Source organism: Parasteatoda tepidariorum, chromosome 2 (genome assembly GCF_043381705.1).
Source record: "Parasteatoda tepidariorum isolate YZ-2023 chromosome 2, CAS_Ptep_4.0, whole genome shotgun sequence".
NCBI lineage: Eukaryota > Metazoa > Arthropoda > Arachnida > Araneae > Theridiidae > Parasteatoda > Parasteatoda tepidariorum.
The window spans coordinates 102,936,363-102,949,770 of record NC_092205.1 but is presented as its reverse complement, the minus strand read 5'-3'; the positions used below and the strand labels follow the sequence as shown (position 1 = coordinate 102,949,770).

The following is a 13,408-nucleotide window of genomic DNA, read 5'->3' as shown; positions in this document are numbered from 1 at the left end:
TGTAAGGTTCAAGGAGCCCCATAGTTCTATAAAGAGCAGTTGCTTCACTTTTCCATTATAATTAAAAACACATAAGTAATCACTTAAAACAAGATGAATAAATTTCAGTTATCAAGTCAATTTATCTTTAATTATTTGAAAGTCTTGTTCTAAGGTGAAATTATTTTGCTTTTAAATCAAAACCTAGTCATCTAGTTCAATAAGTTTTCCAAAAAAAAGCACCTTGGAAAAAATTGAGTTTCTTTAAGTGCACCCACTGAAAAAAAGCCTGAAGTTCGCGAAATTTGCCCACTTTGGCAAAGCTTGGTAATAAATACTATTACATCATTACTTGCATTACAATGAAATTATTATTTTATTTAAAAAAGGGTAAATAATTGGCATCATAACTAGGGTATATGTATACTTGAGGATAAATAGTTATTATACTATGTTTTGTTTAAACTCATTAATTTTTTTCAAGAAAAAGTCCTTAATTTTCATTTTGTTAGAAAAGTGGGAACCCTGAGTGTGTAATTTGTGAATTTAATTACATTTATACAACTTTATTAGGATATTTTAAGAGTTCTACATTGGATTATGATTAGGTATTACTATAAATATACTCTTATACACAAAATGTGGAATAAAAACTACAATTTCTTAAGAAATTCATTACAATATTTTTTTCTTCTTTCCAGTTGTTGCGTATTAGCTTACACTTATTAAAAAAAGATTTGTAAAAGATAAGTATGCATTAAATAGCTTGGAATTTAATGCTATTATTTAAACAAGATTGAAACTATTAACTGTTCTTAAACCTCATTTTAAATATTTCTTAGAGTTACTCTTTTTTTTCCTGATTGAGTTGGAAAAAATTATTTCTTCCGAGGTAATGTTTTTCTAAAGCAGAAGAAATTATAATAATTATAATTTAAAACAGGGTTTAGGCTTTGTTATCAAAAACTGAAACACTAGCTAATAGTTATGCATGTGAAATTTCTTATAGTATAGTTAAAATATTTATGTTCATCACTAAATACATGTTAATATATAAATTTTAATGTTTTATTTTTTTTACTCTATCTTTCCTTTTTATTGTTTATTTTTATTTGAGAGCTAACATTTTAAGGAATTTTGAAATAGATTCCTTGCAATCTTAACATTGTAGAATTATTGTTCATGTTTTTGAAATAGTATCATTATAGTATTCATGTTGTTGCTGCATAAAATTAAAATCATAATCTGTTGGATTAATTAGACAAAAAAAAAAAAATATACAAAATGTTAATAAATTTTAATGTAACAACAAAGGAATCTGAACAATTTGCAATTCTTGTCATTTAAATTTTTTGAGTAAAGAAATGATGGCATAAATATCTTCTTTAGGGTAATTTAACAACTATAAAGGATACAGCAGATCTTTTGTTAACATATTATGGTCCATATTTCAAATATATTTATGGAATAAAAGAATTTGTTAATGTGTATAGTAAAACTAGTACTCAACATTGCATGCAATTTAATAAAATAAATACAAATTATTAGACTTTTGATTCAAGTCAATGAATTGACGGATTTAGCCTTATAAAAGTGACTTGCAATTCAAAAATATGTTGCAGCACCTAAGTTGTTTTTTAACACAAAATTATCATTATTTATTATTGCAGCATAATGCGATTACTATTTTTAACAGCATTATTTGATATCCAACTCTTCAAGAGTGCTTGTCAAGAAATGCTCTGCAGGATCGTAAACTCTGTTGATAAACTTCTTCAAATCCATCTGCATCATCATCCTAAACACATTAAAATATAATTATTTATAAATCATACTATTAGTTCTAAAAGTAGAAATGAAATGCCTTAACATAATAAATTAGAACAAATTGTATAATTAATTTTAATTCTGATTTCAAATGTGTAAGCAGTTCTCTTATATCAGCTTTACTTTTAGATTAGCATTGCAAAACAAAAAATGCTCCTTTTAAGTAGTATAAGAAATATGTTTGTTGCTTTTGATTGAAATTCTGGCTGCACATGAGAAAAAGTTTCTGGAATAGGTCATTTCAGAGGCATTGATGGTTATTCATCTACGGTGGAGGAAAAGGGTAACTTTCGATATTCACGAAAACTCTCATAGACAGCTGTTGTTTTATGGCATTGTTAACACATGCTTTTTTCGACATCTTGAGCGTCTCGGAATGCGATTTCTCGATCAAACTGCATAATTCGATGTTCGGCTCCACAGACAGCATTTCAAAGTTTTGACAAATGAAAAATTTACTTTGCAGGGTTCTGTCAAGGTTTTTTTTGAGAGGTACCTATTTTGTGAAAATTTAGACAAAATTTGTGAAAATTAAAAGTTACATAAAAAGTTAACACCAAAGTATGGTAAAATAAGAATTTTTTTTTCAATGATTGTCACTACAAATAAAAATCATTTATGACCGGTAAGTTTCTATATATTTTCCCCATATATTTAAAAATAATTTTGCAATTGTAAAATTTTGAGCATAAAATTGTATCCAGATTTAAAAATCCATTCTCCATAGTTAAATTTCGACTTGCATTTAACAAACTAGAACTAATTATTTTCATAATGAGAACATTTTCGATAGGTCATACAAAAATAAGCTTTCATAGGGTAAAAAATTTTGCATAAAAAAATAAAGGTCTGTTGGAATAAATTTACAATAATGTTAAAGATAAGGTTTAGAATGTTGTTCGAATTTCAACCTCCTGTATAGTTTATAGAGAGAGAATCTTGTTATTTCATTTAAAAAAACTCTGAAATATATAGTTTTATAGGGACACAAAAACGAAATATTAAGAAGTATAGAATCTTAGAACTTGCTTTTTTAAAGTTTTTTTATAAAGCTACCCGTTTTTTCTAAAGTTTAATTTGTGAAGGTACTGCTAACAGTTGTAAATTTGTCCTGGACAGATCCCTGCTTTGTCATAAATGATCTGCAGCTAGTGCTTTAAATATTTATCCTCTCAAATTTTCAGTTTAACGGTGGTAAATGGGTGCCCTTTTCTGTGAGAAAGCATTCTGACCCTTTTTTTATTTCTAGTGTGGACTCTGCATAGGTATATATTATCTGGATATCTCAGAGATCTTCCTATTGGATATTGGAGGGATATCTTAATCCTTCAAAACTTTAAATTAATGGATTGACTATAAAAAGTTAATTTAATCTTTACAACCCATAACTTTATCAATAAAATTATTTCTAACATTACAGAATGTAAAATATAAATAAAACCGTGCTATAAATAAAACCATATAATTTAAATTTGCAGAGCAAGGCAACAAGTTCATCTAGAGATTTAAATTTTCATAAATCATTCATAATTAGCAGATAAAAAATATTAAAGTGCTTATAATAAAAATTCTTCATATTGAAGTGAAGGTTTTTCATATTAAATAAATTTTTTCATTTAGCAATTTTTTTTCTTTTTCTTAATAATTTTTAAAGTTTTTAGTCAAATTTTTTATTAACAGGAAAATATTTTGTCATAAACTTAAGACAAAATTACATAAACTATGCAAGGCTAGAGAGTTATTAATGAATCCAATCTATTTATTGTATTACAAATGCATAAAATATTTGCAACATATATTTTTTTTTATAAAGATTGACACTATAAGCATCAGTAATAGATTGTAAATCTGTATCTACCATTTGGATTCTATGTGTTTGGTAACTGAAAATATTTTTACACGCAAACCTGTTACAGTATCATTTTGAAGAACTTGCTTTTCCTTTAACAAAATAGTCAAATCCTTAGTAGTTAAGCATAATATTTCAAATAGAAGTTCTGACTAAACAATATTTTTAGTTTAAGTGTAGCATAGTTATTAAAGTTAAGTATTTTAAACTAGATAAGGTTGATTGATTGAATGCAGGGTTTAATGGCACAAAAACCAAATATAAACTAGATAAGGATACTTTAAAAAAAAAAATACTTTAAAATAATCTGAATCAATTTGTTTTCATGTTTTTGTAAATAATCAAATTTTAGTCATATTTTTATTTATAATAAATTTCAGGAAACAAATTGTAATAAATTTTTTATGTAAAAAATTTGTAACAAAATGTTACAATTTTTAGTTTTAAGTATAATGACCTGAACAGCCATAGCTGAAATTATTAATAAAAGAAAAAAATATTATATATTTAACAAAAGATATTTTTATACATTTCTTTTTATATATTTTTAACAAAAATGTTTTACTTTTAAGCATAATGAAGTTCTCATCATACTAAAGAATAATAAAGTTATTATATGAAAGCAATTTTTCTTTCTACGATCCTCTTAGAAAAGGTTACAAGCTACATTGGCACACAATAGTATATTACACATTTCTATGGATTTTAAGAATTATAAAAACATGTAACATATACAAACATGTAATATATACAAACATGTGCAAAGTGATTTATGAACACCTGAAAGACAAACACTTGCAAGTGTTCGTCTCTTCACTTTTTTATGATCATTTGGTGTTTGCTCGTATCACTTATGAAAGATTCTTGTTTGTATAACCGAAACAATAGTATGTTTATTGCTTTGGTCAGCACAGTACAGTAGGGAACCGATTATCCGGAACGATCGGGACCATCGCTATTCCGGATAACTGATTTTTCCGGTTTTCTGAATCGCTACAAAGAGCCGTTTTTTTATTGTTAAACTCAACTAAAATAAATATATATATTGGGAAATAATCTTAAAAGAAGAAAAAACGATGAAGTAATACACTAATGATTATTTCCAAAATGATGGTANTAGATTTTACGAAATATAAATTTCATGATAATTGTCATATAATATACTAAATATTTAACATTTAGGGGATATTAGGGATTTTTATAATCCTCAAAACAGAAAAACTGCAATATTTTCGTTATGATTGATGTTAAACATCATGTATACTCATAATTTCGTATATAAAAAGGCATTTAATACATAAAAGATAGTAAAAAGAATTTTGAATAACTTAAAAAAAAAAAATAAACTGAACATCTTATAACAAAAAAAGTTTTGAACTGAATTCTATAAATGAGATTCGCTTCATTATGTACTAGTAATACATATTTAAATATTCAAGCAACAAACTATAATCAGTACAAAAATTCCATTTCAATAGGGATTTTTTTTAGGAAACTTACACAATTTTAGGGAACTTTCTAAAATGTACAAAAACCAGAAGAATTTTAATTAAACCAGCGGGCAAAGAGAAACTGAAAAAAATCCAGTAGAGTTGGCAGCTATGATTCTATAATCTTTCTGTATGTGAATAATTATTGAAAAAATGTTACTAACATACATATTGTTATTTAAAAAAATATTACGCACCGATGAAAATGATTTCCACGTCCCCCCAAAATTATCCTTACATATAAAAATTATAGGAAAAGAACTATATATCAGAGAATTAACCATCATTTAATTAAACATATATTAACCATCTGATTGCAACTGATGAATCAGAATAAAGGGTGCCGCATGGAAAGGTTTTAAGAATAGAATTTTTAAAAAAATATATAATCAAAGTTACATAATAAGGATCACGAATGATGCACGGTCCTTCAGGATCATAATCTCCCAAAAGTTCAATTTTAGATTTGATATTCTTAGGTGCCATTCTCTTTAGATCTCTGTAATGAAAGACAAAAACATATTATAAATTTAATGTGATTTATTCAGTTCAAATATTTAATAGAAATGAAAAATAGTTTAATGACACAAATAGTAAATTTTACTAGAACCTCATCACATTTCAGTGCCACATAAAATTACCTTTTTCATCAATTTTGAATCTTTTTTTTTATTATTACTAATAGTGAAATTTGTTTATTTCTGTCATTTTTTTAATACTATGATTTTTTTTTCTTTTTAAGTTAATTCTGCTAAGTCATGAAAACTGCATATACTGATAATGTTAAAATATCCCGACTTTTATGTTACCTGCTTTAAGGCAATATCCCTTCATCTGTTTTTTTTTTGAAGACGTTTATTAGCTGTTTTATTAACATTCTTTCTATTCTATCTTAATTGTCCTTTTATACATCAGTGGGGTCAGCCATAATCAAAAGAGTGGGTGGGGATGGGTTGAGCATGAGAGAAACCTTTCGTCATAAATTCTCTTTTGCCTCCATAACTAATTTTTAAGCATAGAAAAACAGAGTTTCGACAAACCTAGAGTAAATCACGAAATTTCGAACATTGACAAGAAAATTTCAAAATTATCGAAATACAAATAAATGATGAGAAAATAACTTAGAACTTCTCACTGGAGAAGTTCTCTTCTTATACTTTGCTTGCATTTTGAAATTTTCATTTGAATTCAGCTATAGCATTGGAGATGAAAGAGAATTCGCAACGGAAAATTTCACTCGTGGTATGGCGTCCTCTTTGGGAGTGAAATTTTTTTTAGCAAGATTCACTCTTTGAAACTTGGAATTATCCAATCATTTTAAAAACATTAAACTAAAAAGCTTGTTAGTTAATAATTTCTTTTTCTTGATTCCAATGACTTGCGAGATGCCCCTAAAGCAAAAATAAATGTTCTCGAAGATCTGATTTTGATTTCTACAATAATGGACAGTGTCAACAAAAATGCATTACAAATGGGTTTAAGAAATCTTCTCGTATTTAATTGTTTCTTCTTATCCAATGGGAACATTGGCCTTTTGGAATAAAATTTTATGCCCAAAGATCTTCCGAGGTCAATGACACGTGTATCGAATGTATTGCATTTCCCATTATTTTTTAAATTCTTTTAATATCTGATTTAATGCTAGCTCCTGATAATAGTGATGAAAATGAGCAACAACAGGTGGAGGATATACCTATAACTGATCAAAAGTTTGAAAACATAAAAACTCTGAAACATTTGTACATGTAAACCATAAATCAAATTTGCAAACAATGGTAAGTATTTAGATGGCTATTGTTACAATTGTACCTAAAGAAAAGTGTAAAGATTACACTATTTTTCAAGTGGTTCATCTCGCAATTGTCAATTTTTGAAAAATATACTTAAATTTTTTTTACCCAGATTCTCTGTTATCCCACTTTGTGTGTTTGTAACACTAGTCCTATGAAAAACATGAAATTGGGGAGAAAATGTAAGTATATTTTTTAAAAATTGACAATTTATACAGATACAGTACAGAACCCGTTATCCGGAAATCAGAAAACCGGAAAACCAAAAAACCGGAACGAAATTCCATAAATTTTCCCACCATTTTTTAAAAAAAATGTTTTTTTCCTCATAAGATTTTTATTTCTTTTTTGAAAGATTTTTACCTTACCATCATTTTGGAAATAATCATTAATGTATTACTTAATCGTTTCTTCTTCTTTTTAAGATTTTTTCCAAATAATTTTTTTTAGTTGGGTTTAACAATAAAAAGAACGGCTTTTTGTAGCGATTCAGAAAACCGGAAAATTCAGTTATCCGGAATAGCGATGGTCCCGATCGTTCCGGATAATCGGTTCCCTACTGTATATAAAAAGCAATAAAAAAAGTTTCCAATTTCCCCACTTTTACAAAATCATATTTGTTATCTCTGAGTTGATTTCCACTCTGAAGAACAGTCTAGGGAAGATTCTTATTTTATATTTGCTTTATCTAAATCAAACAAATAAGCACAGCTTATATTCTTAAGTTTTTATGAAAATATCAACACTTACAATTTTTAAGACATGCTACAGAAAGAACACAATTGCGCAAAAGTAGTAAATATAACTGAAAAGGTAAGAAAAAGCTCTACTTAATATTAGCTTCATCCATTCCAAAAACATAATCAAAGGTTTCAAAATCTTCAGCAATTATAGGCCTGGCTTTGTGATCCATTGGAATGGAGTGCTTCTGTAAGCAACTTCTTGCTCTTCTGTCAGGATTTTTACCTGTATGGTAGTCTGCAGTAGCTGCACTATCGATATGCCACTTAAAATAAATTTAATTACAAATTACCAAAAAATATTAATAATAAGTAGTAATAGATTATTAAAAACATTTTTTTAAACTTTCCTCATCACAACAAAAGACTTCGTTCACTGTTTTCATTTAAGTTAACTAAAATATTGCAAATTATATATGAAGAGAAAAAAACATTTCAAGAATGATTCAAAACGTATTCACACAATACATAACGTATGCATTGTCTTACAATAAAATAATATAACTTCTCAATCATTATAGACAATGATAAATATTTAATATTAGAGTAGAAAAACAGTCAAAATTCTTTAATTCTACCCCAATCAATATTCGTGCAGAATAAATATTTAAAATTACATATTTATAATAATAATAATAAATCCAAAAGTTTTTGCATAAATATTTAACATTTTATCACGGTAAAAAAACAGCCAAAATTCCCTCATTCTACCCTCTAATCAATATAATGTAATGTTATACACATATCGCCTTTTTTTTTTTAGATGGTAACATAAATTAAGTAATTTGATTATAGTATTTCTCAGTGATGCTGAATCAATTCAGTTTTAATACTCTTAAGTTTTATACTATTTTTTAATTTATAATTGTAAGATTAAAAGACAACTACAGCAATTAACACAAAGAACCCTAGCCAAATCTGTCAACAAAAAATAAGCACGTTTAAAGTACTTTTTAAGCACTCAAAAAATATTTTTAAGCACTATATATGTCAAATATGTATGCCAACAAAATGCCAAATAATTTTCTAAGACTTTACATGATCATGATAAAATAACTAGTTTCTGACAAGGAACTCTTTATTTGATTATATTAGCCACCGTAAAAAGATTGAGAGATTTTATGGTTCGATTTCAGAGGGTGGAAAATGAAGCCTGAAATTGAGAATGTTTTGCAAAATGCAGCCAAGTTGCACATGAGAGTGCAAGAATCTCACTGAACCCAGCTCACTAGACACACATGCGAACTCCCAAGTCTTTCATCAAACATGTAAAATGATTGGAGCTTTCATACGTCGAAATAGATTGTGGTTTAATGAAATGTGAAAACGTTGGATAGAACAATGTGAAAAGCACGCTTATATATAATATGCAGCAAATGCCGACAAGGTAAAGAAAAAAAAATTTCATTTTTGAAAAGGGAAAATTAAGTACTTCTTTAAAAAAAAACCCATGAAAGAAGAACCTTTAAGGGTTTTTAAAATATGAATATTGAAAATAAATACACCTTAAAAACACTACGCAACATGATACAGAGAACAAACATGGGGAAGAAAAAGAACCATAAAGAACAAGAGAGCAACTGAACTATTATAAATTGTGCAAGAATTTTATTAATTAAATGTAGAAGAATTGAGCCTTAAAAATACTTGTTTGATGTTGCAATGTAATGCTTCTGAGTGACTTAAATTTTTGATATACAAAGAAAGCCAAGTTTACGCTAAAAAATATAAATCAATAACTAGTTTTGTACCTTCAAGAAACTGATAAATTTATAGAAATATATACTGGTATGTCTGAAATTCAACATAAAGTTACACAAAAATTAAACCATTTTTTAAAAAAACGGTGAGTTTGAACAAGTTTAGCCAAAATCAGAAGACCGCAAAAGGGTTAAACTAGCTACAAGAATCAATAAATTACTTCCATACACTGAAATATATGTGACAGTTGATCTAAAGGTTGTTGTGAATTTTAAGTGACAGATCAACACATTTATATGTTTTCGATGTTAAATGACATATTCAGTCAAAATTTCAGACAATTTATAAGATATTAATAATAACATACATAGCTGCAGACACGAAGTGAATAGACCTAAAATTCATATTCATTCTACGCACTTCCCACATTCCTTTAAATAACTCTTCTTTCAATAGTATCCTTCTCATTGCATTTAACTCTATGAGACTTATACTTTTAAACTCTTTTTTTTTTAAAAAAAAAATTTCCGTATATAAATAACTTTTAACAAGAAATTCAATGTTTTACAAAAAAAAAATTAATGGTTTATTTGACTATAATAACATGAATAAACAAAAAAAGAATTACAGTAGATTAACCGAGGTTTCTGTTAACCGAAGCAATAAAGAAGTCTAAATTTTTTTTCCTCCTCTCCAAAATGAGCTTGGAAGAAATTATACACATATTAGTTCGTTGTCCGTGTTACAGGCTCTTATTCCCCACAAAAGCACTCAACTTCCATGAAATATTACACCCTGAGAAGACAACATCCATGAATGCTTTGTTAACAGTGGTTATGTAAGTTTATCAGTATGTAAGTTTAATCATGTAAATTTCAAAAATACAATATTTTCTTGAGATTTGTGTTATTTTTGAAAATGCGTCTTTCGATATTTAACTAAGTATAGTTAAAAAAAAATCCATTTTATTTTTTAAAATTTACTACTAGAGTTTATTTCCTTTTTAAATCTGTTTAGCTGTGAAACATAAGTTAATATATGTTTATTTTTATCATTTAAAAAACGTTTTATTGTTTTTTACTTTAAAAGTAGTTAAATTCGCAATATACATGGTTTCTATTAACCGAGATTTCCGATATCCGAGGTACTAGCAGTTCCAATTAGCTAGGATAATCGAGGTCTTACTGTACATACAGTTATCATAGATTTTAAAGCTATTTGTTTAACAAAGTGTACGGAAATTTAAACGAATTTTTATAATTTTACAGATAATTTTTCTTAAACAAGGAAAAAGAGAAAATAACGAACTATTCGANAGTCCCAATTAGCTAGGATAATCGAGATCTTACTGTACATACAGTTATCATAGATTTTAAAGCTATTTGTTTAACAAAGTGTACGGAAATTTAAACTAATTTTTATAATTTTACAGATAATTTTTCTTAAACAAGGAAAAAGAGAAAATAACGAACTATTTGATAATTTATGCAGTAATAAATATCCTAACTTTAATTTAATACAATTTTTTTTCCTTTGCTCCTTGATAACAGAAATAGAAATTTAGAATAATTCTCAATATCAAATTACGTTCTTTTTCTTGATGCTGGTATTTGATTAGTTCAAATAAATGTTCACTCAATGTCTTAAAATTCTTTGTTTTATCTTTCAATAGATAAAATAATGAATGTTAATAAATAAAAAGGTAGATAGTTCATATTTTAAATAGGGATCCAAAAATACGAAAATTCTAGGCCAGCAGTTTAAAGAATCACTAATTTTAAAATTATTAAATTGCAATTATGCCCGTCCCTCTCTTAAAAAGCACAGGTTAAAAATTTTTTTTTAAAAAAATTGGTTCTTCCCATTTTGAAATAAATAAAAAAAAATCTTGAAATCTTACTTTACTTTCTAATCCTTTTTCCTTCACACAATGTGCAAACACAGCTTCTGCCATAGGAGAACGACAAATGTTACCTACAAAATTAGGACATAAATACAGAAATAATCAATACAATAAAAAAATTTCTTTACAACACATTATTTTTAAACATTAAAAACTAATGCATTGCATTGGAGATGTAGCACCTGAACCACCCCAACTGCAGTGGAGTACACTTTGGAGCTTCAAGATCAAGAACACACAGGAGTACTATATCAAAGACCACAAGCTCTTTATTTGCAACTTTATCAGAAGACAGGGATGGGCCAACTGTGGCCCGCCAGCACAAACAGCTTGAATTGGTCAAATGTTGAAAGCACAAGTTCTTTGTAGAATAGCCGTAGATTGGTGACTTTCTCGAGGAGCAGACATACGGAATCTAATATAGTTGAATTGTACTTCACATGTGGCAGGCTGCACATTTTAAGCTCCAACAAGTCTATTTTTCTGCCAGCATGAGTTCTAGCATAATTTATCGCGTTTAAAAAGATTGCACACATATAACGCTATTCCAAATAATGGTGAAATTAGTAAATGCATAAAATAGCTACTAAAAAACGCAAAGTTGATTCAGAGTATTGTGCGTTCAATGCTGAATGGACTTGGAAATATTTTTTTTCAGTTGTAAAAGATAAACCGGTATGTCTTATCTGCAATGATGCTGTAGCAGTTTTTAAAGAATATGACATCAACCGACATTTTACAGCCAAGTACAACAACGAAGAAATCCATGAATGTGAAAGGAGACAAAATGCAGAGCGTCTTTTTAATGGATTAATCAAGCAGACAAAATTTTTTCAAGAAGATAAACAGTATAACAGATAAACATCTCATTAAATATTTAATTAAAACTAGAGTATGAATTTTTTTTATTGCAGAAGTTTTAACTTGGCCCACCAAACTTTTTTTCTTCGATTTTTTGCCCTCCACGATAAAAGTTTGCCCATCCCTGCTCTAAGACATGACTCATGAGCTATTTAAACACATAAGCACCTTGTAATTATTTTTTAAGCACCATATAGATTAACAAAATGCAAAATAGTTTTCAAAGACTTTACATGATCACGATAAAATGACTAGTTTCTGACAAAGAACTCTTTTCTTGATTATACCAGCACTTTTTTTTAGTTACTCACGGGCCTCCTATAAAACTTGGTGGAATCTACCACAGATCGCGATAGGGCAATCTCCCCGAGCTTTTCTTTAAATTTAACGAGTTATTCTATTAAAATAAACAACAGCAAAAATTTCTAAAAAGTACTATGTTTTATTTCCAAAACAGTGCCCCATGGTCCGGCTGCAGGAACATTTCTTTGGGGGATATTTCTGTATCTTGATCTGTCGTGCCAACCACAATAGCCAAGGTGCCAAATAGATTTTAAATTTGCAAATTTAAAAAAAAAAAAAAGTATGTAGAAGTTAGCCTGGGGGTGGTTACGAGGGGGAGATTTCCATATCCTGAACTGTGGCAGAATAATCGCCAAGACTTAGAAACTTGAGGGCAACGGCCTACGAGAAACGAAAATATCCCCAACTAAAAAAAACATCACAGAAAGGGACCAACATCTACTTTTCTTTTTTTTTTAAATTTGCTTGTTAAAAATCAATTTGACACCTTGGCAGATCAGGATACGAAAATCTCCTTGAACCCCTCAAACGGGAAAGTATTTATTGATAATCTATAGAAAAAAAACAGATTTTCTTCACTTACATTATTTTAGCCAATTTGCAAAGATCACAGATACTACATTATATCTGTTCTTTTTTATTTAAGAATTTGTTAAATTTTGAATGCATGTTATTCGGTCGAGAAAGCGAGTGGAAAATGAAGTTTCATAAAATTAAAGATTCGTAAAATGTATCTTGGGGAATTATAAAGAATAAAGCAGTTACCTAAGCATACAAACAGGACAGATTTCTTCTCACTAGACATATTTTAATTGTATATTACTATGAGCTTTTCTTTAAATTTCGCAAATATTCTGTCAAGAAAAAAGCAGCAATTGAAGCAATGGTTTTTCAATTCAAAATCGAGAGTTAAATAGTAAATAAACTAACCGTTAAAGTTACAAATAGGCAAGGCCAAGATAGGA

At 27.9% G+C, this 13,408-nt stretch overlaps 1 protein-coding gene across 1 annotated transcript; it reads right to left on the bottom strand.

Moving 5' to 3' along the window:
• Positions 1 to 1,257: 1,257 nt before the first annotated feature.
• LOC107438184 (low molecular weight phosphotyrosine protein phosphatase) lies at positions 1,258 to 13,404 on the bottom strand. Its single transcript, XM_016050402.3, has 5 exons — positions 13,209 to 13,404; positions 11,277 to 11,350; positions 7,766 to 7,941; positions 5,545 to 5,644; positions 1,258 to 1,777 (listed from the first exon to the last, which is right to left on the bottom strand). The coding sequence occupies exons 1-5, from the start codon at positions 13,246 to 13,248 to the stop codon at positions 1,697 to 1,699; spliced, it is 471 nt and encodes a 156-aa protein (XP_015905888.2). The 5' UTR covers positions 13,249 to 13,404; the 3' UTR covers positions 1,258 to 1,696.
• Positions 13,405 to 13,408: the final 4 nt, after the last annotated feature.